This window comes from Phalacrocorax aristotelis, chromosome 21 (genome assembly GCF_949628215.1).
Source record: "Phalacrocorax aristotelis chromosome 21, bGulAri2.1, whole genome shotgun sequence".
NCBI classification, from domain to species: domain Eukaryota; kingdom Metazoa; phylum Chordata; class Aves; order Suliformes; family Phalacrocoracidae; genus Phalacrocorax; species Phalacrocorax aristotelis.
Genome location: NC_134296.1, coordinates 8,094,885 through 8,121,110, shown reverse-complemented (window position 1 = coordinate 8,121,110; position 26,226 = coordinate 8,094,885). Strand labels below are relative to the sequence as shown.

The 26,226-nt window shown below is 49.0% G+C and overlaps 2 protein-coding genes across 3 annotated transcripts; both read left to right on the top strand.

Annotated features, from left to right (window-relative positions):
* The first annotated feature begins 411 nt into the window (after positions 1–411).
* On the top strand, positions 412–4,419 carry BCL2L15 (BCL2 like 15). Its single transcript, XM_075115472.1, has 4 exons — positions 412–699; positions 2,567–2,709; positions 3,491–3,706; positions 4,230–4,419. Exons 1-4 carry the CDS (start codon positions 597–599, stop codon positions 4,245–4,247), a joined length of 480 nt encoding a protein of 159 aa, XP_074971573.1. The 5' UTR covers positions 412–596; the 3' UTR covers positions 4,248–4,419.
* A 1,356-nt stretch (positions 4,420–5,775) lies between these two features.
* On the top strand, positions 5,776–25,255 carry PTPN22 (protein tyrosine phosphatase non-receptor type 22). Of its 2 annotated transcripts, XM_075115678.1 has the most exons (21): positions 5,776–5,943; positions 9,854–9,962; positions 10,803–10,879; positions 11,838–11,933; positions 12,345–12,383; positions 12,712–12,783; positions 12,878–12,937; positions 13,385–13,527; positions 14,044–14,110; positions 14,978–15,055; positions 15,599–15,691; positions 17,091–17,167; positions 17,989–18,749; positions 19,732–19,815; positions 19,956–20,086; positions 20,628–20,655; positions 21,087–21,167; positions 21,460–21,563; positions 22,192–22,222; positions 22,966–23,043; positions 23,689–25,255. In XM_075115678.1, the coding sequence occupies exons 1-21, from the start codon at positions 5,857–5,859 to the stop codon at positions 23,751–23,753; spliced, it is 2,361 nt and encodes a 786-aa protein (XP_074971779.1). In that variant the 5' UTR covers positions 5,776–5,856; the 3' UTR covers positions 23,754–25,255. The 2 variants fall into 2 exon arrangements, with proteins under 2 accessions (XP_074971779.1, XP_074971778.1); XM_075115677.1 differs by lacking the exons at positions 22,966–23,043; positions 23,689–25,255 and having other exon boundaries at positions 22,192–22,634.
* Positions 25,256–26,226: the final 971 nt, after the last annotated feature.

Sequence of the window (26,226 nt, the reverse complement as noted above, 5' to 3'; positions counted from 1 at the left end):
AGCAAGGCGTGAAGGAACAGTTGCGCAACAATTTATTTCAGTCTCATATGCCAAATTACTGTTACTGGTGAATTCAAAGGTAGATAAGAAGTCAGCTGTAGCAGGGCTCGTATTAACAGTTTCCAGTGTCTTTATGCATATATCGTTTTCCTGTCCTTATGGAGAGCTGCACTGGAGCACTGGCATTGTGCAGTTTTTGATAAAAAATAGTTGATAGCTTGTTGGGAAACTATCATCTACTTGGCTGTGGCTAGACCTAGTCTTTGTCTGGGATGGGACTTAAAGCTTCTAGGCTTTTATCCAGACACCTTGATGAACAAGTCACCGGTCTTCGATAACTTGTAAACATTGACTTCCGTTGAAATGAATTTTGAAACTAAACCACACCCATAGCTTGAATGCTGACAGTTAAGAGAGCAAACACTTGTCATGTGTGTCATGCTTACCCGGGGAGGAGCCTGTGGTCATACCTTTCCCAGAAGGAAGAACCTGTGCAGATCTGGGAAAAGGAAGCCAAAATCTGGAGGCAAAGTCCACCTGCAAAGAGGAGCAGCTGCGGCGGTGTCCCTGGCTCCGCAGCGGGGAGAGACGCTGAAATGGTAACCTTTGAGGAACAGACAAGGTGCATTGTGGAAGCCTTGTTCTCTGACCTAGGGGACGATGAGAGCGGCTGCCGGAGCCTGGAGACAGACTCGGGAGGTAGGGCCTGTGTGGGAGGAAAAAACGGGTCGTTTGCTGCAGATGAGACGTGCATTTTGGCTGAACACTTAAAGGAAGGAGGCCGTAGTTTGGGGTTGCTGGGTTTCCTACAACGCAGGCTTGCAAGGACTTCCAAGCTATATCTCTCTTTTGGGGGAAAAGAGCAAGGAAAAGTTGTTTGCATGCTGGGCAGCCCACAGCTGCAGTCTGCCTTGGCATGGTTGGGCAATGGTTGGGCAATAAGGACGGCAACCCCGCTTTCCGCTCCGTGGGGCTGTGGGTGCTGGGGGCGGCCAGCGCTGGCAGGAAGGTGCCAGCGGCTGTGCCCCGCACGGGTCTGCAGGTCCTGAGAACTTGCTCCAAAACCAGCGGGCTGGGACAAGTTTTAGCTGTCATTGTCAAAAGAAAACGCATATTGCTTATCAGATAAAAACAGTTGCTTTAGCATGTAAGCCAGAATGTAGTCTTTGCTTCGCAAAGCGCCTAATATCATTTGGGCTACTTTGGTTTGCTGGGCAATGCTGCAAGAAACCCAGAATTTTGCCTGTATTCGTATTGTTTTTCCCATTATTTTCTTGGCAACAAGCCAGTTAAAATGTCCCAATCTTGCTGACACCAGAGAGTGAGTAAAGTCCATTTCTCAAAAGCCTCATGGAATTTAACAATTTTGCCTAAAGAAAAAGTCTTCTGTAGTATATTGCTCATTTCCCTCTCTGAGATTAGATGCTTGTGCCTCTGCCTCTGCTGTCCTGAGCGCTGGGGAACTGCACCAGACGCCTCGGGAGAGGCAGGCTTCTGCCCCGGGCTGCAGGCACTGAGTGCTGGCCCCTGAATGAGACGCTAAACGGGAATTAGCGGCTGGATGAGGGAGGGGGTTGCATCAGGAAGCGATGCCTCTGCAGATAAAGTGGCCCTCCGCTTTGTTGAAAGATCCTGCTTTCGGTTCCTTATGGCTTTGTCAAACGTGGAAATGGTTTTGCTGAAACTCTCAGTGACGGGTAGCTCCTTCTGGACGAACCTTCTTTTAGTAATATTAAGAAAAAATAAATAACACCCTGTTGTTGGGTTTTTTTCCCCCTCAGGATGCTTTAAGGAAAAAATGTTTTAACCGAGGTGTTCCCCCACCCCCTTTAAGAAGTTTAGCTGAGAAGTTCTAATCGTTTTACATACTTGAAATGTGTGAAGTATGCCTTTTGCTCCTTTGTGAAAACCTTCCCAAGTTTGGGTCACTATGAGACTTTGAAGCACTGCAATTTGCGCTTGCTCAGAAGAGACATTATACCTAAATTCTCTGAAGACTGCACACGATGATGTGCAGCCTCGAAATGCTGCGGGAAGGCAGGCAGGACTTTGCCATCTGCTTGATGCTGCTGTGTGTGTCACTGCAGTCAGAAGAGAGAGGTGAGATGTCTTCTGAGTCCTTGGCCTCCCTTGCTTGCTTCTGGCAGCCTGGGACGAAGGAGCTCCCAGAACCCAGAGGGGTAAAAGAAAGGCCTTAGGGATGCCCTTGGAGAAACAGGAGTGGGGATGAACTGAGACTTGGGCATGAAGCAACTGAGGTGAGAGGAAAGAGACCTGGACAAACCCGTGGTACAGAGCCCCCTGGTCCCTGTAAATCAATGAATACTTGAATGGCTGTATGATATTTCTCAGGGACTTTGGGTTTACGTTTCCCAACGTCTCTTGTCAGAGGTCTACCCTGCGTTAACTTCCCGAGTGCTTGAGGCAGTAACTGCCGTAGCACCCGCTGAAGGCAGCATCTTGGGCGCAGTGGGCAGCTAAAGAGGCTGGGCTGTCAGCCTGTGTCCTCTTTCTCTGCCTTTAATGCGTGATGCTGAAACCCCTCGCCCCGCTCTCCCTGCTCCAGCGTCTGCGCAGCCTGCAGGAGAGCCTCTGACCGGGTTTGACCCAGTCGTGATCGCCAGTCGCCTGCAGCGGATCGGGGACCAGTGCAACATGGATTTTGAAAAGGTTTCCTCAGAGGCTCTTGCTGAAGTGTTCAAGGGAAAGGTAAAGCACGCTTTGTCCTGCCTGGCCTGGCCAGCTCCTTGTCTGCAGGCCAGCCTCGTGTCGCCTGGCGTCGGAGAATAGCAAAAGCCTGGGGCGCGGCACAGCTGACGCTGCAGGAGCCGGGGGGTCTGAGGGGAAGGGCCGCGATGCCCCGCAGCCTCTTTCATTTCCGTGTCGTGGGCAGTGTGCGAGCCACCGGGACAGGAGCCAGACAAGGCACTGTGGGAGCTGCCTTTTCTTTTCCTCTCTTCCAAAGGAGCTGCTTTCTACCACCTGAGAAGCCCTGGAGCTCCCCGGGCCAGCCTGTCGCTGCAGGAGATGCTCTGCAGTCTGGAGCCGGTGGGGGCAGCTAGTGTGTAGAGGGGGAAAGGAGGAAGACTGCGGTGAGAGGGGCAGAGCGGGTGCTCCATCCTGCTGCAGGTGATCTGGCTCCAGCTCTGCCCTGTGGCCAGAGCTCTCATGCCAGCACGCTTCTGGCGCAAGCGCTGCAGGTGGTTCTAGCTTCAGGTTCGTTGCAGCTCTGGTCAGGCTACCAGCTCTCCTCCCCCGCCCGCAGCCACGGTTCCGCTGCTGCTGTTTGCACAAGCTGCAGTAGAGGAGAGCCCTGCCGTGAACGCCCGACGCTGAACGGGTATCACGGGGGGCTGTGGGGTCACCTGCTCTAGTCATGGACAGAAGCAGCAAATGCAGGAATTTAGCTGAACGTTGGTTTTTAAGCCAAGACTTACTTATCACACTGTCATTTAAAAAGAAGCTCACACTGCCCTCTTGATGCTTGCAGATGGAGAAGTTTGAGGCTGCCGTGGACTCCCTCAGCAGAAGCTGGAGTGACCAGAACCCAGGGATGGTCTACGAGAGAGCTTTTCTCTCTGTTTCTGTGAAATTGATAATGCATGTTGCTAAGAAAGTCCCAGCTATGGTGCATCCGAAGCACCTCATACAAGCGATTAATGGAAATTCTAAAGTGAGAAACTACATTGAGGCCCACGGCGGATGGGTAAGGATGTAAAGGTGGCAGTGAGGTTTGCCTGGATGTTTATGGCTCGTCCTTTGTGTCACCTCTTCCACCTGCCTCGCTTGGCTCGTCACTGGTGCCCAACACGTTCCCCCCAGACATGTGCACCAGCTAACTCAGCGTACAGCCGTGGGAGCACGGCTTTGCTAAACGCCTCGGTGAAGTCTTACGAAGGCCAGCATCGAACTTCCCACCTGCTTTTCCATCTCATGGTTTAATTCCTTATCTCCGTATCTTGGGAGCTCAGCTTGCTCCTTTAGATGAGAATTGGAATAATGAAGGATGGGTCATGCAGGAAGCGCCATCCTGCTCACGCAGCTTTACAGACCCCGCTTGGTGCCTTTTACCGGGGAAGGGATGAAATCAGTCTGGGAGAGGGTCTCAGCGGGAGGTGGGTCTCCCGTGCCTCCATCCTCCGTCCTTCTCTTCTTGCTGGTTCCTTTAAACCTGCCTTGAATTCTTCCTCTAGAACACATACACATGGGATTTTTTTGTTTGTTTTTAGGAGAACTTGGACAACTGAGAGAAAGGGCTGTACTATTTTCCAGAAAGTGAAACGGGCTCTTAGTTGATTTAACTGGGAGAAATGCTGCTGTCTTTCTTCAGAAGACTGCAGGCAGAACTCTACACATAAGCAACATGTAAATGACATTCTGGATCACTAAAAATAAAAGTTAATAAGTGTTTGTTATTTATTTGTTTTTCTCCTTACATTTCTCTTAAATTTAGCCATAGAAGTGAGCTTCACTCTTATTCAAGGTTTCTAGGGTAGTGCTTAGTGCCACAGTGTTAATTTTCAGACTTGTCAGGTGAATATTTGTTTTAAAACATGTTTCCATTAGTGATTCTAAAGATCTCTCTCTTCCTCTCAGGTGATTCAAAGGCTTATTTTTGCAAAATTGAAATTTGACATTATTTTAAACTAAGAGTGATGGCTCATTCAGAGTGATCGGCAGTGCTTTGCCTTTTAGCAGCCGGATGCAGAATTCTCGTAGATATTCAGTACCCGATCTGCAAGAAAACACAGACAGGGAATACATTTAATGACTACAGTTGTGATCAGAAAAAGAAGCAGACTTGGTATAGCCAGTCTGAAGTCTTCTTGCAAAATGTAAGATATTAGAAAGTTTGAGGTTGTGACTCCCATACCTCTTTCTGTTTTTTTTGGGGGTTGTTGTTTTTACTTTAGTTTCGTTTTGTTTAGTTTTTCCCACTTTTGCAAGTAGAGAACATTGCTCTCTGCATCTCTGTCCCGCTTCAGAATGACCTCCGCTCTGTCCTATGGGTTTTTTAGAGTACCTGTGTTACCGGGAGTGAGTGAGGTGGATAAGGCTGCCATAATTAACTGGATTTCCATAGACTACTGGACTCAGATCTGACCCTCTCTTCTAGCCCAAGCTACCAGACGTGGGGAACTGTGGCTGGAAGAGGTGACCTGAAGCATGTTGATAGGTTGTCTCTGCTCAGAAGCAGCTGTGCGGTTCAGGGGAGCAACGTGTGCGAGCCAGGTTCAGGTGCTCAGCATCTGCCTGAAGTATTCTTTCAAAACATTTTGCAGTTAATGTGGAAAACAGGCTTGGTTACAAGTGTGAAGGGCAACCGTGGATTTTGCACGCTGTCTTAGGGACTATTCTAGCCGCAGCGTATTCCGAGTCTGCAGCCTTCCCCCCGCGACCCGCGGGCGCCCCGCTCAGCTGCTGCCCGCCGTGCTTGCCCCCCTGCACCGTGGCCCAGCAGTGCCGTGCTGCTGCTGTCGGCTGGACAAGGCGCTTAAAGACGCAGGATGCCGGGGCGCTCGGCTCTGGTTTCCAACATCTGGCCATCTTCGTGGCACAGTGCGTGGGGAAACTCGGCTCCTGCTACGAGGCTCCTGCCCAGCTCGGTGCTGCTGTGGGGCGCACACGAAGAGCGTGTGGTTTTAAAAGGAGGCGCTAGGGCCCCAGGTTGTGTGTTTTGTTTTGTTATTTGACCACGATATCTGTTACGTACTAATTTCCTTTAAGACTTGTGATGAAGTCAGTAAACCACAGCCTGCCACGAGTGCTCTCCAGGCTGGTGCTTTCCACTCCGGCACGCACTTGACATGACCGTTCCCAGGTTCAGCAGGACAGTTACACTTGGTCTCCGGCAACATGGACCAGAGGGAGATTCTGCTGCAAAACCTGGAAAGGGTCCAAGGCAAGAAGCTCAGCCGAGAAGAGTTTGTAGACGAGTTTTTGGTAAGTTTGCTTAAGGCAAGCCTGTGTTTCAGTTGATTTTAAAGGGAACTTCCTAGCCACTTCTCCTCAAACGGGGATGTGATTTGCATGCGACAATAAGATTTTCTATGAATTTTACAGCAGAAAGAGACGCAGGAGTTAGCTGGGGTAAAAGGAATGTAAAGACAGAAGAGTAATTTAGTAGTTTGTATTCAAAGCAAAAATGTTTGCTTTTTAACTAATTACCTCCATGCTTCCTGTTTTCTACTTTGCAAATGCACTTGTCAAGACACTGTTTCACTTTGCCTGGTAATACAACTGCGGGTATAGAGGAATACGGAGCCACTGCCCCTTCTCCCCACTGCAATCTGTTATATCTGTGATGCACGTGTTCCTGTCAGGGATGTCCGGTTGCACTTGAGATAGCTTTTCCTTTTCTGACTTCAGTAGAACCCCATCCTGCCCCTGTACCACCTGCAGAGCAGGGAGCGGGTGTTCAGGTAAATGCCCTGTGGACCCGAGACTGTTCCACGTCCCGTCAGCACCGGGCACCTTGGCCAAGGCATGATGAGATGGCCATCTGAGCGGCTGGATGGGTCGTTTCTCCAGCCGCTGGCGCTGCGCTGCTACGTGGGACGACTTGTGCATCCGTTTGCAGGAGTGCACGCGCCCTATGTCCAGCACTGCTTCTGCCCCCTCCTGGAAACTAATTTCTTGTTCCCTAAAGGCAAAACTAGCAAAAAATGCTGATGGCTTTTGCCTTCGCCAGCATTCCGCAGTGTCTAGCTGGTTGACATCTGTGCAGTGCTCTGATCTGTGAGCTCTCTGACATCTTTTTGTTTGGGTGGCAGTGGTGAGTCTTAGATAGCAATCTGCTGTCTCAGAGTTAAAGCTGATGGCTGGCAATGGCTGCTGATCGATCTGCTGGAGGAAGGTTGCTCTAGCAGGCTGTCTGGGCTGCTCTGAGAAGCAAAAGCATTGCCCAGCTTTAGCAGACATAGGGAAGGGTAAAACCAGTACATCTGTAGGATCTGAGATGTCTCAAATGCCAGAATAGGCACTGGCCACGAGCTACCCCCCCGCATACAAGGGCTGCATCAGGCAGTGGTCTCTGGGGAAGGTGCAGGGGTTACTTAGGAGTCCCCACAAGATCCAGCCCTGCTTTGTTGTACCAGTGAAGACTGGCACTTCAAACACTTGGGAAAAGCTTAGTGCTCGGTTTCCAGGTGTCTGGGTTGGAGGGAAGTGATTAATCTGAGTCTGCAGTGACAGTCTGTTGTTCCACGGAAAAAAGCGCTGTCGCAGGCTGCTGCATTTCCCCCTCTTGCTGCTGCGCTGGGGTTGTACTGTGCCATGCGAGGCAGCAGGGCTGCGGAGCCTCAGTGCATGTGCTAGTTCTAGCAGCCAAATGTACAGTTAATTTTCTGACCAAAATGGCAGGTAGAAGTGGTCAGGGCTGTGTTTCCTCTTGTACTGGGAAGAGATCTTCCCAGGACGACCTGAGCTGTTGGCCACTTTTGCAAGTGCAGAAGCCTTAACAGGCAATCGTGATGGCTTGCGTTTCCAAACTTGGTAGAAACGTTCAGTGCTATTTCTCCATCCTAATGTCTCTCTTTGTGTGAGCAAGCATTTGTACTTGCCAATTGTGGAGGTGTTACTGTAAATGACAGGTTTTTTTGTTCGAGTCCCCGTTCCTGTTTGTGCAGTCTCACAGCAAGGGTTTGATCCTTACTGCTCTCACTTGCTTTCTCATATGTAGCCATTTCCCAGGCTCTTTTATGACAGTTTATGTAGGGTCAGAAAAGTAAAGTGATTCAGAGCCTCAGCTATGAGAAGGTTGGCTTCAGCACAAAGAGATACCCCTTCCATGAAAGCGTACCCTGGAAGTTGGGGTTGCATTGGAAGGAGGCAGGTGGAGGATGCGACCAACGCAAGAAGAGCTCGGGATGCACAGGGATGTGTAGTCTACAAAAGCCATCCAGCTCCCACGACTTCTGCCACACTGTGCCTGCCCCCACGTTCTTGATTAATAGAGACTGGACACGTGGACTGTCCTGTGCCTCCAGTACTTTCCTCCTGACTCAGTCCATCCAGGTCAGCGAGGTGCAACTCCTGTGGCATTGCGGCTGGAGAGCAGCAGAATTTAGAGTTTAAAAATTGCAGTTTAATGTTAAAAACCAGCAACTCTGACTTGGATCTGAATCTGAATATCTGTGCACAGAAATACTGTTGCTGTATGTACCTTTTATCTGTCGTATTGCTAAGGGGCTGCTTGGCTTGATCAAATATGTACGAGCTACAAAGCCCTCCAGCTCCTGATGTGGTCTTCCAGCAAATATCATCACTCTGTAGCTTAATGCATGCAGGCCCAGGAGGGTGTCGTGTCCTAGCGGGTGCTCATCTAGAGCAGGCTGGACTCAAGGGGAGTTTTGCAGCTCTCCCACAGCTGCTAATACGTCAGGTCTGCAGCAAGGAAGGACGGGGACAGGATTCTCAAAACTGGACGAGAGCTTCTGGGAGAGCTGAAACGCAGACAGTTATGAGCCCCTGTGGGAAGGTCACTGGTGGGCTGACTCTTGGGTGATTCACGGTGAGCACCCAAAAATCAGGGCCCTGACACCATCAGGACTCCCGCGATTCCCGCTGATGTGCTGTCGTGCCAGAGCTGCAGCCTCCGAGCCCTCGGGCGTGCTGGGGAGGGCTTTGCTGGTACCAGCAGGAGAGCCTGCTGCCCCCCCACGCTCACCCCTTTGGCCACAGCACTGTTTCGGTTCGGCAGCCTGAGACCAGTGGGCTGTTTTTCGCCGCACCGTGAGGGCTGAGCCACCATTCCTGCGAGCAGCTCAGGCGGCTCACTGTGAGGTGTGCACGAGGCATGGGAGACCCTCTCACCTTGCAGCTCAGGTGTGCCCGTGGTCCCTTCCCTTTGCTTTTCACCCCTGCGCACCTTCTTCTTTCACAAAGGCGCATGATGCTGAGGGTGCTCCTCTCAGCCCAATTCTCTGGACCCCAGCAGTGATGTCCAGGAGAAGGTCTGTGAAGGTATAGCTCCATGTGGGTGGGAAAGGGAGCCTTACCCTTTGGAGCGTCAAACCATAGAGACACCGATTAGGGAAATGGCCTTTTGTTAAATCAAAAGCACGCCTTGGTGGCAAGAAAAGTGGTTAGGTAGACAAAAAATTATGAAAGAAAAAATATGGCAGAAGTGGTGCTTTCGAAGTTGATGGTAATGAACAGTGTGTGTTATTTAGAAGCTTATGTCAGTGAAATAAAATTCTGTGCTTTGGCAGGAAAAAGATGCTTGAACTCTCCAGGAGTGCTGCAGCTTTATCCTAGAAATGAAAGAGACAGAGATTCATGCCCGAGGGTTTATCCTCGGATTCCTCCTCCTTTCTCTTTCATCAGTGCATGTAGCTACTTTGCTCGGATTGCTAGTGCTCCTTTACTGGCTTGAGCAGTGCTGCTTGCAGCTACAGATGGGAGTGTTTTTACCAATGTGAGAAAATCAATTAATTTAGCTGGCTTTTCTGATATAATTTGTTAAAGGTGGTGTAACATTGTTAATCCTCTTATCTGGGTGCCATTTATACTGAGAATGATTCCCCTGTGTCTGACTTATTTGTGAGGGCGATGCTTTATGTGCCGGATAAATGCATCACTTCACTTCAGAAGCCTACGTGCCCAAGCCTTGTGTGGGCACTACCTCAGCACACACTTTCCATTCTTCAGAAGCCTGTGCTGGGGCTCTCAGGTGGCTTCTGTCTCTATTCTTGCTCTAAGTACCTTGAGAAAAGCCACTCAGGAAAGAATTAATGGTGCAGACCTTGCTTTGTGGTAGTGAACCTGACCCCTAGAGACCTTCACACATACTCTCTAGTAGTGCATTGTATGTAGCACATCTGCTGTAATTTGTTCCACTCTTTTATCACAGAAGCTGAAAAGGCAGTCAACAAAGTACAGATCGGATAAAATCTACCCTACAGCAGCATCTGAGCAACCAGAGAACATCAAGAAGAACAGATACAAGGACATCTTACCCTGTAGGTTGGAAATGGCAAATGTTCCTATTCAGCCCTTTTTTTGTTTTGCTAGCTCGAGTCTGCTCTCTTCCTCCAGTATCTGCCTGCACAGTTGCTTGCATGTGAGCCTATCACCGGCTCTCAGCTGGCCTTGATTCTGCTGTTCAGATTTAGGACGTTATCTTTGACTGTTGCAGTGCATGCTCTGGAACGCTTCGGCACATATTTTCTGTCGACAGAACTTCTGTTCATAGGAAACACATCCTCTGATGATAGTCCTCGCATGCTTTCGGGGTAGCATTGCCACCGCTTGTTTTCCAAGGCCTTCTAGAGAATGGCTTTGGCCAAAGGTGTCTCCGTGATGTACACAGCAGAGTACAGTTAAAAACCATTGCGGCTTGCCCTGGCTTGGTGCAGTAGTCTCCAAAGAAGGGTCTGTCCTAGGATCAGAGCAGACTGTCGCTTTCATCCATTCTAGCTTGAAAAAAAAAACCCAGAGACCTCACTTGAGCCTGTAAGGCGGAGTGTGGGGTGATTCTAGGCTTGGCTTGCTCCATGGTCAGAGGAGATCGGCATTGCACTGGGGCAGTGGCAGCATCTGCAGCTCTTGCCTAAGCCCTCACCACCACGCTAAAGCGAGCTTGCCTGTCTGCTGCCTGCGTGTGGGCAACGGCAGTTCTGTGCAGGGCTATCGGTAGGTGCAGGAGGGGGCATTAGCTACTTGCACAGCCGCTCATCTACTCTGGGATGAGCTCTCTGATGTATGTGCTCCTCCGAAGCACCTTGCGCTGCAGCCTGAGATGCTCAGCCACCATGAGAGACAAGCAGTAACTGCTGCTGCTTCTGTTTTTGTGCCCGCAGTTGACCACAGCAGAGTGGAGTTGTCCCTAATCACATCAGATGCGGATTCTCATTACATCAATGCCAACTTCATCAAGGTATTGCTTCTTTCATGGTGTTTTGCTGTGTAACGGTGTTTGTAGCAGCTGTTAGTGCTGCCTGGGTGGGTTGTGCCAGAAGGAACTGGTCCTGGGGCTCTGGTGAGTGAAAGGACTATGAGTAGTTTCTGGGCTGTGCTCAGGGATAACTGATGTAAAGATGTGTACAATCGGTGAGCCCTTCAAAAACTCCCTGTACAGCACAGAGGCACCAGGCCACAGTGCAAGGGACATACGCTCATATTGGGGTGGGTGATGGAACAGTTTGTGGCTCACAGCCCTGACTTCCTCGTTGGTGTTACTGCCTTTGGTGGGTGATGGTGGTGCAAAATTGCCTGTGGCCAGAATCGCCTTGCCTGAAACCAGTGCAGAGGCAGGAAGCCGTGCACCGCAGCACAGCTCAGACCCGCTGCAGTGGCAAGCGACAGGGCAGGTCAGTGCAGGCTGGTTCTCCATCAGGACCTCCACGTGTTTTGCGGATCTCCGGTGCTCATGACCCTTCTCTGATGGAGAAATAGAAGGTTTCCTTCATTCTCCACAATAGTGACTGAGGGCTACGCGTAACCCATCTGCAGAAGAACAGACCTTCGCAAGGGGATCATGGTTCACTCTTTGGCCAACAGCCACAGATGTGCCAAGCTGCACACCAGAGAGCTGGATCAGCTGTTGCAGCATCACCCCCAAACTCCCAAATGCACTGCAAGAACTGGTGGTCTCTGGGAGCAGATCTTGCCTCAAGCCCAGCTCCCTGGCTTGGGTCTTCCTTTGGGAGGTTTGCACAACATTGGTTTCTGGTTGCTTAATTTAATTTAGGTGCCTAAATTTTAACTATATAAAAGCCCTTCTAAGTCCTTAATGGGCTTATTGGATAGAAGTAAGATTCAGAAAGAGCGATGACTTTATTTCTGCTAATGAACTACGCAAATATATCTCATGTCTGATCTGAATGTGGTTTTAGGGCGTCTATGGGCCAAGAGCATACATTGCAACACAGGGTCCTCTCCCCACCACTGTCATTGACTTTTGGAGGATGATTTGGGAGTACAAAGTCCTGGTAAGGTGCAGATTTATATGCGCGGCTTCATTTATTTATTTATTTATAAAGAAAGTTGTCCATACAGCCAGCCAGAAGTTCTTTTTGACTAAGCAGAGAGCGGGAGTGTCAGGGCCTTACCTCAGAGGGTGTGTGTGCCCTGCATCCTTCCTGTGAGCCTCCTCCACGCGCGTGCTGAGACAGGAGCCTGCGCGTGGCTACCTCTTCACCTGGGCTCTGAGTGGGAAGGGTCCCCACGCCCGGCTGCGGATGGTGTCCTGAGCCTGATTTGCCGAGCAGTCTGGGACACTGGGGAAGGCAGCCCACAGAACTGGCTCATTGCTGATGAGTACCTACAAGTGACGGGTTTGATTTTGCTGCCTGGATAAGAAACTCGTGTCCAGACTTTTCTAATGAACCTTCTTTTTGCAGATTGTGGTCATGGCTTGTATGGAGTTTGAAATGGGAAAGGTGAGTAATGTGTTAGAGAGGGCCTCTGCGGTGACAGTACCAGGGCAAGGGTGGAGGGATGCAGGTTTTTATTAAATCTCATTAGTGACAGCGAGTTTCTGTTTGATATGAGCTGTTCCCTGACTCCCCAGCTGCAGATTCTTAAACCATTTCCAGTAGTGGAGCTAACCTCTTTGGAAGGGAAAAGCCAGCAATGATGGCTCCAGGGAAGGGGAGGCTGGAGCTGGCCAGTGGCAAGAGCCGGGCCTCCTCCCAGCACAAGCAAGAGAGGAGACAGCGCGGGTGGGCCAGTGGTGAGTAACCAAACATGTCCTGCTTCTCACAACAGAAGAAATGTGAGCGGTACTGGGCAGAGGTGGGCGGCCCTCCCCTGCAGTCTGGTCCTTTCTCCGTTGCCTGTGTGAGTACAGCTGCCGCAAGAACCGTGTCACATCACGTGCACTGGAAACTCATGTCATCCGCAGAAAATGTGACCCTAACTTCTTGTTCTGCAGGAAGCTGAAGAGAAGAAAAACGACTATGTCATTAGGACTTTAAAGGTGACCCTGAATGAGGTAAGTAGGGAAGGTCAAGGCAGGAAATGCATCTTGGCTAGCTTTAATGTATAAATATTAACATATGGCACACTTTGTGCAGAAAAGTTTATGCTGCTCAGCCTGCTGTTTTAGGTTTGACAGTAAGAAGAAAGTAAAAAATTAATTAACTCAAACCTCAATTTCTGAAGCTGTTTGTCAGTTGTTGCAAACCAGACCCTGGTAAGTGGGGCCAACAGGTAACATCAAGAATGTCATAAAATAGCAATGCTTCTTTTGTAGCAAGAAAAACTGCAAACTGCACCTCTAACATTTGCCCACCAATGCAGATGGGAACTAGAGATGTCTGCAGCACGGCAGCTTCCCCTTGCTGTGTCCCTGTCCCAGTCTGCGCCTGCGGGAGCTGCAGCAGCATCCCCTCGGTGGTGCAGGCCAGCCCTGGACCCTGCCAGCGCTCTTCTCTTGCAGGAAATCCGCACCGTCCACCAGTTCCACTATAAAAACTGGCCAGACCACGATGTCCCCTCATCCATTGACCCCATCCTGGAGCTCATCGGTGAGATTCGTTGCTACCAGCCAGATGACAGCATGCCCATCTGCATCCACTGTAGGTGGGTGAGCCGGTCACCGGTGCGGAAGGGCTGCCAGCCCGCTGCGCTCTTGCTCCCCGAGCGGCTGCAGCAGGGGTGGCTGCTGGCGCAAGCCTGCAGCCAAGCTCCTCTCGTAGGAAGTCCTAAGGCAAAGGTGTCCTCTGAGAACAGCTAGCATGGCTGGGTGGCAGGAAAGGAGACAGCAGCAGGCCAGTGACTGCAGGTGTAGTTAAGAGACCACCAACCCTGGGCATGTCCACGTGTGGGCTGGTCACCACGGGAGGACTGAGAACTGTTGGCAGGAGCACGAGATGTGCCTTCCAGCCTGCAGCAGAGCTGTGGGCAGGTGGAGCCTTATGTGGGGCAGGTGAAGCTGCAGCAGGAGCAGCAGGGCCATCGTGTGGCTCTGCACCCTCCGCGATGTGGGATGGGAGGGTCACAGAAGGCTGTGGATCTTTTTCAAGTATCCTTGTCAGAAAACACAGCGTGCCCATCCTCTGACCTCTGCTAGCAACCTTGCTGTGACTGTCGTTGCAGTGCTGGCTGCGGGAGAACAGGAGTCATCTGTGCAATCGACTACACCCAGAAGCTGCTGAAGGACGGAGTGAGTGTGAGCCTGGTCTGCATCTCCGACTGGTGCCTGTGTGCAGCACCGCTGCATCTCTTCATCTCTCCCTCACCTCCTCTCTCCCCTTTCTCTCCCTTTCACCCCACTCTGACTGCATGCAGGTGTATTTCAGATGACAGCCATGAATGGGAACTCCCTGCAGCCTGACTGGAGAATGGTGGTGGCCAAACTGCTGATACCCCATTCCTGGTTTGTGCTGCTCCTCTCTCTTTAGGCTCTGCAGCATCCGTGCCTTGCCTGTTGCCTTTGCTCCCCTCCCCATCCCAGTGCAAATAGCGCCCGATGCTCATACTGATGGGGCAGAATCCTCCCTCCCGTTGCTCACTCTGGCAAAGCCTTCAGATCAGGGAGCTTGACTTTGCAGTGGCCTTCAGTCTTCAATACGAGTTTACTGTCCATATTTGTCTCTCCACACTTAAGATCAGAAATCTAGGGTTCCATACTAACACCTTGCTTTACTCTGACTTTTCAGTAAAAATATCTCTTTTAACAGTGAAGTAATCCCTGGCCTTACAGCAGGTTGCTGGGACTCTGAGGAGTGGCTGCTTTCTGTATCGCAGCAACCCTGGACCCACTGATCTGGGAAATTGGTGTCTTGCCCTTCATGCTATTCACAGCTGTTACCAATGCTGTTATGAAAGGATATTTTCTGTGGAGTGCAAGAGAAGAGGGAGGAGGCAAGCTGGTTCATAATCAAAAATGGCACTTTAAGCAGGTCCTTTGTTAAAAATTCTTGCAATAACAGGCCTGAATTTTGGACGCTGCTCTAAACTGCATCGCAGCTTGGAAGCTGCTTGGAATTAGACCTGTCTGTAATTTTTTGTCTTTTCTCTTTCTTGCAAGATTGTTCCAGTGAACTTCAGTATTTTTAGTCTGATTCAGGAAATGCGCACGCAAAGGCCTTCCATAGTGCAGACCAAGGTACGTTCGGGAAATTTCGCCAGCTAGTACTGTCTCCACAGCGGGACCTTAGCTTTTCCCCAGGGGGTTCGCAGTAAGGAAACACAGAGCGGTTGTGCTGCTGGGAACTGGGGCCTGTGGATGTCCTGTAAGGTCCCTTTTCTGAAGAGAAGAATGATTTTGCAGAAATGAATTTGGTAGCTGACCATTTCCTTGTAGACAGATGGAATAGCTTAGTGCTTGCAGTCTGATTTATTGAACGCTTACACTGTGAAACAGGGGACTGTCCAGGAAATAAAGTGGGAACTTTTCTCAGCTGATATAGGCTGAAGAGGAAGCTCAATGCAGAACAGTGTTGTTTGTGCATCTGAAAAAAAACCCCAAATGCTTCAGTCTGAACCCTTTGAGAGTTGTGGCTTCTACCTCTTCTGAGAATTTACCTGCCAATGGACTGGAAAGCGGGAGCTTCTCTCAGGGGCTGATGCTTGATTTGGGTAACAGGTGACCATTTACAAGTTCTGTAGGTGCTGGCTCTCATGTCTGTTTTTTTTGTCTGGAATGCAGGAGCAGTATGAGCTGGTTTATGATGCGGTGATTGAGCTCTTCAAAAGGCAGATTAAAGCACTTGATGCCCAGGAAGATTCTACTGCTTCACAGGTAAAAGTGCCCAGGATAACACACCACCTCTTGCAGCCCCAGGCACGCTGGCTCTAAACCTAGATTCCTACTGCAGAGGCCTCCTCTGCAGACCTGGAATGAATCGACGTGTTTCCTGCTACCCTTTATGCCCAAACTTTTCAAGTTAACCCATGAGAATCCAGCTGTTTCCCTGGATGTGCAACGCTTACCGCAGGATTTGGTCCCAGGCGAGAGCTAAATTTTCTTTGGTATCAAAACCATTTTCTATATACTTTTGTAATTGTTTCATGTAATGAGTGAATAGAAAACCACCAACTTTCGACGGTAGCGGCGGATTTCCATGTGGATGTGCCAGTGAAACTTGTGTTCATGGAGCACTTGCAAGCAACAGAGTGACTTTCAGCCTAGGTTGGGAAGCTTGGGTGCACAAGGCGGTATGGCTAAAGGGGTTAGTCTGCAAGGTGGTGGTATTCCAGTGAGGTAATGAGCATTACAGCCTGTTTGTGGGAGAGAGTAGGCTAAAATATCTTGTGAAAAGTCATGTCAAAGTATTTCATATCTGATACACCTCTGAGGAAAACCAATGTGGTTTTGTTATGAAGTTGTGTATAAACAGGAACATCCAAAATATCCATGCTTAAGCTTTTCTTTGTTCTTGCTGCTCTTCTGTGACTGCTGGCACAAACCTTACCTTTGCCTGTGTAGCTGTTTGCAATCTGGCTGAAGTAAATGCATGGCCATTCTTAGGCAAAGGCTGAAAGGCTGCAGTTAGCTTATTTAGTCAGAAGCTTTTGCCTAAAGGGTTGGGAACAAGATCCTGCGATGGGATGTGTGCCTCAGTTTTGCCATAATATTTGCAGAATATTCCAAGCCACAGCTGAGTGAGAAAAGAGCTGGAAAGAGCCTCTTTCTGCATTGTGGACAGTCTGTAGGCAAAGCAGACGCAAGACTAGGTTGACACAAAATGCAGAAAACAATTCAAGTCCGGATGTGGTTTTGTAGCTCCTGGCCAAACCTCTCACCCGCCTAGGTCTCACTGCCCTCTGAAAGCACTTCGCAGAGCATGGGGGATGGTCATGTGCTGAAGTGTCACAAATGAAACCAGGCTGAGTGCCCTTGTGGGGTCCTGGAGGCAGAGTTGTCTGCACAGGCTGTTTTGCAGGTGTTTGGGACAGCTGGATGGTTGTACGGCTCACTGTACTTTCATTTCAAAAAGGTGCTGAGAGGAATTGCCGTTCAGGAGGATCTGTCCTCAGTTTTCAGCTCCAATTTGGTGTTTTCAAGCTGATGTTTGTCACTTCCAAACAGCATCAATAGTTAAAAGTAGTTGGCACAAATTCCAACTCCTGAAATAATGTTTGTGTTCTTTGCATTCTTCCTCCTCACTCTCTTGTTTTCTAATCTTTTCTTTCACTAGGTAAAAACAAGGCATCCTGTAGCCAAGCCACTTCTGACTCCAGTGGAAGATATTTATTCTCTGAGATTACTAACCTGGTAAGGCCATAGCCCAAGTATCCCCTGGGTTAGTATTTTCAGTCACCCACACGATTCCAGGAAGATGCATTTTTTATGTATGCTTGGTGACACGGTTCTGTTTGAATGTTACATTTCAGTTGTCAGCAGGATCTGCATCCTCCCTTGAGTCCCACTTTGATGCTCACATTTGTTCCTAACATAATTCCTGCTCTTCTCACTGATGTGTCTCTGAGACTGAGTCTCAGCCTCTTCCTGGCATGTCACTATCTGTCCCCCTCTTCTGCCCTTGGGCCTGTTTCATGTTGTGCTCACATATGAACTGGAAACACCTCACAGGGCAGTGTAAAAAAAGGCCTAGGCACATGGAGATGCCCCAGCGGTGGTTCATCTCAGCCCCCTGCCAGGAGCTGTGCACCCTGCCAGGTGCCCCCGACTGGTCCCATCTTTCACATGCGTGTGCTGCTCCAGTGCCTCTTGCTGTAGGAACAGCGAGCCTGAGGAGTCTAACTTCCCGACATGGGCAGCTTCAGAGGCTGTGGGCATGTTTTGCTTTTCTGTACCTGCTTTCTGTAAATAATTCTGCTTTGTGGTATAGTCTGCATTGAGGGCATAGTGTACCCGTGTAAAGGGGGCTCCTCAGTTCACCATTTAATGGGGTTCAAATGGGGCACCAGGGTGCACAGTCCTTCCCTCTGCTCCTTGCTTGAGGCTGAATCGGGCTCTATGTTCCTGGGGGACGGATCTGCTCTTAGGAGCAATGCTGTGGGGCCTTCTCAGTGGACTAACACATTTCTGAGTACTAGATGGCTTTGACTTCACATCACGGTGCTTTATTGCAGCTCAGAGCAAGAGGAACAGGATGTGCATCAACATCTTCCTCCAGTGGTACAAAGCAAAGAGTCCCCGACGTCATTGTCTGCCACGGGAGTACACGGCAGCTCTGCATGCGGGGTCCCTCCCATCAGACAGGCCATCTCCTTTGGCACTTTGAACCTCATCAACTGCAGGAAGGCGGCTGCCGCTGAGAAGTGGGGCGCTGGGGACGCTCTCCAGAAACACCACAGTTTGGAGTTCAGCAGCATCTCTCCTGAGCAGCTGCTGCTGAACCTGGAGCTGAAGGGAGCAGGCAGGAGACGGCCTCGTGGTAGGCCACCTCTGACACGGACTGCATCGACCCCTTTTGTGCTGGCGCAGCATGGAGAAGGCTGGGAATGGGATGGAGGGGGTGTAAAGCCTGGTTTGAGTTCGCAGCTGCCAAATGCCTGTTCCTCAAGCTTTCAGGTGAAGAAGCAGGACAGATTTTCCCCTGTTGAGCTGAACCATTCGAGCCGAGATGCAGACAGCCACCCAAGCCAGAAGAACCGTGGGCAATATCCCTACCCTTACTTCTCCTCAGCAGAAGACCCCTACTTCTCTTCACTGTCTCCAGATGACCCCATGTCCCTGGTGTTTAGTGAGTGCTTTGCAGAGGGGCAGGATGCACTTCTTCCTTCTTGCACCGTGAGTGCCCCGCTGCAGCCTGCCATGGCCAGCTCCCCACCACCCGGGCCTGTGTCCCACCACGCTCCCCTGCTGAATGAGGAGAGGATATCCTCCCCACGTAAGTGGTGCAGCACTGTGACGAGCTGGGCTCGGTCACTTCGGATTTCAGTGTTGTCTTTCGGCGTCCGGGCAGGGCTGCAGAGTCTCCTCGGGACCGTGCTCCCACGGAAGCTGTGGGAGCAATTGGTTTCATCCTCACACTTGTTTCATCCTGCCTTAATTTTTTCCCATAAAAATAAACAGTATTCTTAGAGCAGGATGATTTGGGGTTTCGTGTTACACAGCTGCTCTAGACTACTGTGTCACCTCGGCACAGCTCTCACAGGAAGGCAGGGATCAGTACTGACCAGTTCTTAAAAACAGACTGCTCCAAGAAGCATTCAGAAAGCTCCCAGAAATGTTTTTTTCTGAGGATCCAGTTTCCAGGTCCAAAACCACTCCTGTCTGCAGAGTGTCATGCAGGGGGGCACTGAGACTGAGAGAACCAGCACTTCAACATTAGCGTTTTGCCCAGATCTGTAGCTGTAAAACCATCACCCACCATATGAAGAAGGTAGAATTATTCCTTGGTCTGGTCAGTCCTGGCCCAGTCAGACACTTCCCGCTGTCCACAGCTTTGGTATTTGCTCAGCTTTGTCCCACTCAGGCCCTTCAGCTCTCGGTGTCACAAAAGCGTGCTCGTTATCTAGATGCTAGAGACTCTTGGAAAGTTATGGGAGTTGCAGCACAAGACAAGCAGCAGTGGTACTGCCAGCTGTGAGCTGGGCTGTGTGCTGGGGGCACGCTTGTCATTTCCCCTGAGCAATGGGAATTCTGCTGCCGACATGGCTGGAAGCCTGCCCTTGGGGCCACGTAGCCAGCAGCAAGTGAATTGGCGCTGCGAACTATTTTAACTGTTAACTACAGTTTAGAGGTGTTTAACCATCACCTCTGGCGCGTGGTCGGGCAAGAGCAGTCAGCGCTCAGAGTCTCTACAAGGGTCTGTAGCTCTCCTGCCGTGTCATACCATGCAGGTAATCTGTCCATGTCTCCCCAATTAGCCACCCTGCCACAGCCGGATGACGATGATCCTCCACCCCTGCCCAAGCGAACCCCCGAGTCCTTTATTGTGGCCGGTGAATCTGGTAAGTGCATTTAACAAAGCAGGGGCTGAGAAGTGCTCTGAGGGCTCTTCCCCTGTTTCTGCAGTATCGTAGCATCTGGCAGTGCCTTTGCTCCAGCTGTCTGGGATGAGAAACGACCTCTTGTGTTCAATTGTTTCTAGGACAATTTCCTCTGGCCAGTTCTGATTTTCAGCTTCCAGACAGAGACACAAATATCAGAACCTCTTCGGAGTGGAGTGGTGAGTCTCACTCAGAGGTGTTTAATGACTCAGTGAGACCGAGACCATGCAAGGTTAGTAAGTGGCTTTGTATCTCTTCTCCAGCGCTGTCGCTATGCCAATTGCCTTATGAGGTTTCCTTCTGTGAGAAAGACCCTAGTTTTGGCACTGTGTACTTTCCATAAATGATTTCAGGGTTCAGGACTGGGAAGAAGATGTGGTCTCTGTCAGGCTCCTCCTTATCAGCATCTACTTTACTCCAAACATTATTTTTTGGGGTCCTCAATTCCATACAAGGTAGTAAAAATATTGTCCCTCTTTTAGAGGAGAATAATGAAGGCAGGAAGTTAGTGGCCCTCTGGGGTTCGCATCACCCTGTGGAACAGGCAGGAGCTGAACAAAATGTAGGCATCTTTTGACCATTCCATAGTTGAATTATAGCTTTGTGGAGTGAAACAACAAGGCGTAAGCCTACCTTCCATTACATGAGCATGGAGGTGTGCGTGGGAGGGTGTTTGCATGTAACATCATTTCCTCATCTTCTCTGGCTTGCTTGTGTGCAAGAGAACAACATTTGGTTGTAGGAATTTCAAATACCTTGTTTTTTGTTTCCAGAGTGTGAAGCTTCGGAGCCCACAAACAGGTATAAATTTAATGCTGAGATAAACTACCTTTGGAAATAAGGTCTGTGTTTAACTGAAGCTGCTTTACCATGTTTAGTAAATGCCTTTAGGACCTGTGCTCAGTCCAACGGAAATTTTCTGTTGCTAAATAGTTCTGCAACTAAATAGTTCTAAACAGAACTAGACGGTTCTGCAGCCAAATGAACTGATGGTTTTATATTTCCTAATAAGCTCCTGCCTCATCCTGAACACAATGATGCTCCTTGCAGCATCCTCAGGCTAAGGGTTGTCGCATTTTTTGCTGCATGTTGTGTGTTTCCGTTAAGATGACTGACATATGCTGGTTAAAGAGCTGTGGACCCCTCAGTGAACTGATGTGTATATATATATATATATATATATATATATATTTAAAGCTAGGTAACCAACTGTTTTATCTTTGCTTTCTTAGAGACAACCCGGGATCACTCTAACTCTCCTCCCCCGCTTCCTGAAAGAACACCAGAGTCATTTGTTCTTGCTGATGCAACAAGTAAGCGATGTGTTATTTTCTCAGCGTGTCACTCAAATTTTATACGTTCACCTAAACCTGTAGATAGCCGAGGAGATCATGGCCCGCTTGTTCAAAGCCTTGCCAGCGGTAGTGCTTCAGGACTTAACCGCAGGGGAGTTCAGCAGACACAAAGAAAGTAAACTCAACTAGAAGACCTGCTGGAAACTTCTAGAATGGCTGCATTAGAGGAAATGAAAAGCAACAACGCACTTAGAAAAAAGCAGGAGGATTCTTGAATGACCACTGAAAATGTTCTAATGTATGTTCTCAGGTCTGCAGCCTGCTGTAAGACATTCTACAAGTCCTCCAGGCTTGGAGAACAATGCTTCTGAAACATTGACAAAAGAGCCTATGAAATGCTTCAAGAGAAGCAAGGTAAAAGACACAAAAGAAAAACTATTGAAAATAGAGGGGGTGAGCGGAAAAGATCGTTCTTCCTACAGCTATCGCTACTTTTCATTGCTAATCTTGTGAAAATTTTCTGCCTTGAGACCACACACATTCAGGGCAAGGAAACAAAGACTAATAGAAATATTCTGTTGTAGAACCACAAACAACCCCTGCTCTGCACTAGGAACAGAGTAACACAGCCCTGCCTGTGTGAATGATTATGCCTCAGCACTCCGTCCACCCGAAGTGCCGGCGCCTCTTGGGAAAAGTTGCTCGAGTGGAGTCTGAATTCCTGTGTAGGACAGACTGCTCATCACCAGTCTCCTCTTGTTGGGACAATTGTCCTTTGGGATGTTAGGGTTGAGCAGAAAAGCATTTGAGGAAACCAGCAAGAATCATACAAACTGGAGGCATTTGGTCTGGCTAGAAAAAAGCCAGGGACAAAGGGAATGGCAGAAGTCTGCATTTCAGTCGCAGCTGCTCTGCACGGTACTTTTTATGGGATATGATATGTGTGTATTTATCAGTGAAGACCCTTTATCATAGTAGCTGATCTACTGCTTGCTACATTCTTTCCAACAAACCTTCTTTTTCTTTGCTTTTTTTCCTACAGAGCTTGAAAATATTGAAAAATGTGAAAAAGAGTAAGTCTTTCAGGCTAATGTGCATCTTCCTGATGGCTTTAAGCAAGTCTATAAACAAATATGTGGGACTGAATTTTCAAAAACCTGAACTTGCCAAATGTGAAGTGCCCGGCACGTCTGCCCACTTTGGAGTAGGACGTACAGAGCTGCCCGGGCTAGCTGAGTACCCTCTCATCTGGAGAGTAATAGTTGTTTCAGGAGTATCATCAGGATGCTCTGGTGCCCTTGTAATGCCCTTTGGGTACCCTGGGGACAGCTCCAGTGTACCCAAACTACCAAAGTCTTCAGGTCATTCAAACCAGCATTGTGGGACAAATACTCTAAAAATGGGGGATTAGGGGTGCTGTGGGGAATGTGAGCCCCATCCTGGATTCTGTCCAGGCTATTTGGAGCATAAATAAGGGGTTTGTCATTTACGTTCCCTTTGATCTAAAATTAAAATGCTCATCTTGAAAATAGGCCTGAAAAAACTGTTTAAAGTACTTCGGAGCAAACATCTGAGTGGATTGTGCTGCAGTAGCACGCTCACTCCCCGCTATGAGCAAGCAATGCCGTTAGAGATGTGCGGCATTCAAGCTTTGCTAGTGTGGAAAGTACTGCACTTTGGCTTGTGCTGAAATAGCGTCGTGCCTAGTGCTATCGTGTGTGTGGCAGTACGTGTTTCCCTGTACGTGTGTCCAAGTCCAGCTCTTCAGGGAACTACCGTAGTGATTAACTGCTTTGGTCTAACTTTTTATTTCTAGGCATCTGTAGTCCATCTTCACTGACAAAACCATCAGAATCTGCCCCGTCAAACCACTCGAGGTCTTTCCTTAGCTTTGGTATGTTTTTCTCTTTGTGCTTTGGTGTAGGAAGTACTGTTTTTTTGAAAGTCTAAATGCAGGTACCAGGCTGAATGCTAACAAGTTACAAACATTACAAATAATGCTTATTGTTTTTTACCCATTTACAGTCACAAATGGTTTAAAAAATAGGTAAGGGTGGACAACACGAGCCCTGAAAATGACTCTGACAAATGTTCTGGGTGTGTGCGAAGAGTCTGAAGCATGTATTTGGCCTTCCTGTATCTGAAAGCCTTTATGTGGCAACAGAGACAGCGGAAGACAAAGACAAAGCTGTGGCATTGCCACTAGGCTGCTGCCTTATGTTGTGTAATGTGGCAGACGAGAAATACCAGGTTTTCCATTTTAAATTCTTGTACTAGAGAGTAGTCATTTATTAGATTAGGCACAAAATCTTGTTATCTTGATATTCATGCTATAATGACAGTATTTGTCAGAGACATATTACTTTTGCATCAGTTGACTTACAAGTACAGGATGTTGCTTTAAGTCTACCATATCTGAAAGTTTGGGAAAGAACTGAAATGACAAGTATTCTCAAATACCATATTATGTTAAGGAATTGCATAATCGACATCTGTAACACACAGAATTTGTTGCATTAAAAAAAAATTTTCTTCCTAGGCTTTGCAAATCGATTTTCAAAACCTAAAGGACCAAGAAGTCCACCACCAGCATGGAATATTTAGACATGTTTTATAGAATTGGCATTACAGATTGTGAAATCCTCCTTGAGTGCTCGTCCCAGTAAGGTTTCCATCAAAATAAATACATCAAAAGCTGTTGCAGGTTATTTGCAGCTCAGGCACTACTTTCACATTCTTCATCAACTCAAGTTTTAAAGAGAAGAAGAATATAGAAGTACCAGCAGCTAAGCACTTTTGGTTAATTCACAACAGGATGGAACCTAAAGATGGGAATAGATATTTTGTCCTCAGGAGGGATACATTTTGTTGTGTTTTGGAATGTATTCACTTGAAAAGGATGGATTTGAGTGTTCTGAAACAAAGCAGTGTAAACTGGTAATAGGATCCAGCAAAGACTATTGAATGACACGAAAGGCCAACGGAGTGGAGCACCGCAGAGCAAGACTCTGGATCTGCGTAACTTCGCTCGCATGTGTAGGTCTACCATAACCAAAGATCTGCACTTCCCTATATGTTTACATTACTTGGGCTGAAAAAGAATTAGCATCTCAGGTTTTAGAAATAATTTTTCTTTAAGTTTTTTTTTCATCTCAGTGAATCAGATAATTTGCCTAGATTTTTGGTCAATAAGACTAAGATGCTGATTGATAATATAGAAACTAAACCAGTGTAACAAGAATGCAAAATTAGCTGACTCAGCTGCCCTCACTATCTGAAACAAACCAAACCAAACCAAACCAAACCAAAACACCACACCACCACAGCAAGCAACATAATATTGCATTTTTAAAGCAATGCTGTTTTTAAGGATTTGTGACTCTCCAGCACAAAATTTCAGATGAGTATCTTGAAAGATGAGATTTCTAGACAGATCCCTCACCAGACTCCACTGCTATTTAACTCCTCAGTGGGGAGGGATAAAGATGCTGAAAACTGCTTTATATGATCATTTTCCTGTCGAGAGAGAGGAAAAGAAAGTGGCACTTGGGGGATTTGGTTGCAAAAGGAATCTGCTGACCACTACTGGAATTGAGAACCCAAACTGGTTTAAAAGCTACCTTTGCTGGAGCAATGGCTAATACAGCCCAGAGGGAGCCTGTCTTCTTTTTCACCAAAGTCACCTGTTTTCTCAACAGCAGAAACCAACAAAAGACCTTACGTAAATTATATTCCTATGCAAATATCTCTGTGTTGTGCCAAACCCACTGCCATCAGGCAGTGAAGCGGCCTGGACGCCAGCGAGGCTGAGACTGGAGGAGCGCCTCGATGCCTTCGCACGGCGGAGTTGGGCACAGGGGCCGAGCCTGTCCCCACGTGCTGGGCCAGCGGCCGCCATCTCACCCCGCCATCTCACGCCACCTAAAGCCCCGCCAGAACTGCACACCAGCTGCCGCACGCCAACCGACGGCTGGCCTTACCTCACATTTTACAGCGCTGTTGCTTGGAAAGGTGTACCAAAATTTGGTGATCGTGCATTTAATTGATGAAGCATTTTATGATGTGTGAGAGATGCCGTAAAAATAAAGTTTATTTATCAGCCTGCATGCCTGGTTGTACTGACAGGTGCACTCAAGGGTCACAGTCACAAAGCGACTGGTGTTGCCGCCGGCAGACTGGGCACCGCACTTCTTGTGGTAACCCAGCCCATCTGTTGCGCTAAGGTTGGGATGTCACCCCTCTGGACTTTTGTAAATCCTTCAACATGGTCCCCCACAGCATCCTTCTCTCTAAATTGGGGAGATATGGATTTGATGGGTGGACTGTTAGGTGGATGAGGAATTGGTTGGATGGTGGCATCCAGAGGGTAGTGGTCAACGGCTCAATGTCCAGATGGAGACCAGTGACGAGTGGTGTCCCTTGAAGCTGTACTGGGACCACTGCTGTTTAACATTTTCATCAATGACATGGGCAGTGGGATCAAGGGCACCCTCAGCACGATTGCAGGTGACACCAAGCTGAGCGGTGCAGTTGAAACACACACCAGAAGGATGGGATGTCATCCAGAGAGACCTGGACAAGCTGGAGAGTTGGGCCTGAGAGAAACTTGTGAGGTTCAATAAGGCCAAGTGCAAGGTCCTGCACCCAGGTCGGGGCAACCCCCGATATCAACACAGGCTGGGGGATGGAGGGACGGGGAGCAGCCCTGCCGAGAAGGACTTGGGGGTACCCGTGGGTGAAAGGATGGACATGAGCCAGTAATGTGCGCTGGCAGCCCAGGAAGCCAACCGTGCCCTGGGCTGCATCCCCAGCAGCGTGGGCAGCTGGGTGAGGGAGGGGGTGCTGCCCCTCTGCCCCGCTCTGTGAGACCCCCCTGCAGCGCCGCCTCCAGCTCGGGGCTCCTCAGCACAAGGACATGGACCTGTTGGAGCGGGGCCAGAGGGGGCACAGAAATGCTCCAAGGGCTGGAGCCCCTCTGCTGCGAGGCCGGGCTGGGAGAGCTGGGGTTGTTCAGCTGGAGAAGAGAAGGCTGCGGGGAGACCTTATTGCCGCCTTTTAAAGGGGGACTGTAGGATGG

What these genes read in the sequence shown, in the direction of transcription:
- BCL2L15 (XM_075115472.1), top strand. Translation starts at nt 597, where the DNA reads ATGGTAACCTTTGAGGAACAGACAAGGTGCATTGTGGAAGCCTTGTTC. An exon ending in CCTGGAGACAGACTCGGGAG is followed by an intron (nt 700 to 2,566) that starts GTAGGGCCTGTG and finishes TCCCTGCTCCAG; the next exon opens with CGTCTGCGCAGCCTGCAGGA. An exon ending in CTGAAGTGTTCAAGGGAAAG is followed by an intron (nt 2,710 to 3,490) that starts GTAAAGCACGCT and finishes TGATGCTTGCAG; the next exon opens with ATGGAGAAGTTTGAGGCTGC.
- PTPN22 (XM_075115677.1), top strand. Translation starts at nt 5,857, where the DNA reads ATGGACCAGAGGGAGATTCTGCTGCAAAACCTGGAAAGGGTCCAAGGC. An exon ending in GTCCTTTCTCCGTTGCCTGT is followed by an intron (nt 12,784 to 12,877) that starts GTGAGTACAGCT and finishes CTTGTTCTGCAG; the next exon opens with GAAGCTGAAGAGAAGAAAAA. An exon ending in TATTGTGGCCGGTGAATCTG is followed by an intron (nt 19,816 to 19,955) that starts GTAAGTGCATTT and finishes AATTGTTTCTAG; the next exon opens with GACAATTTCCTCTGGCCAGT.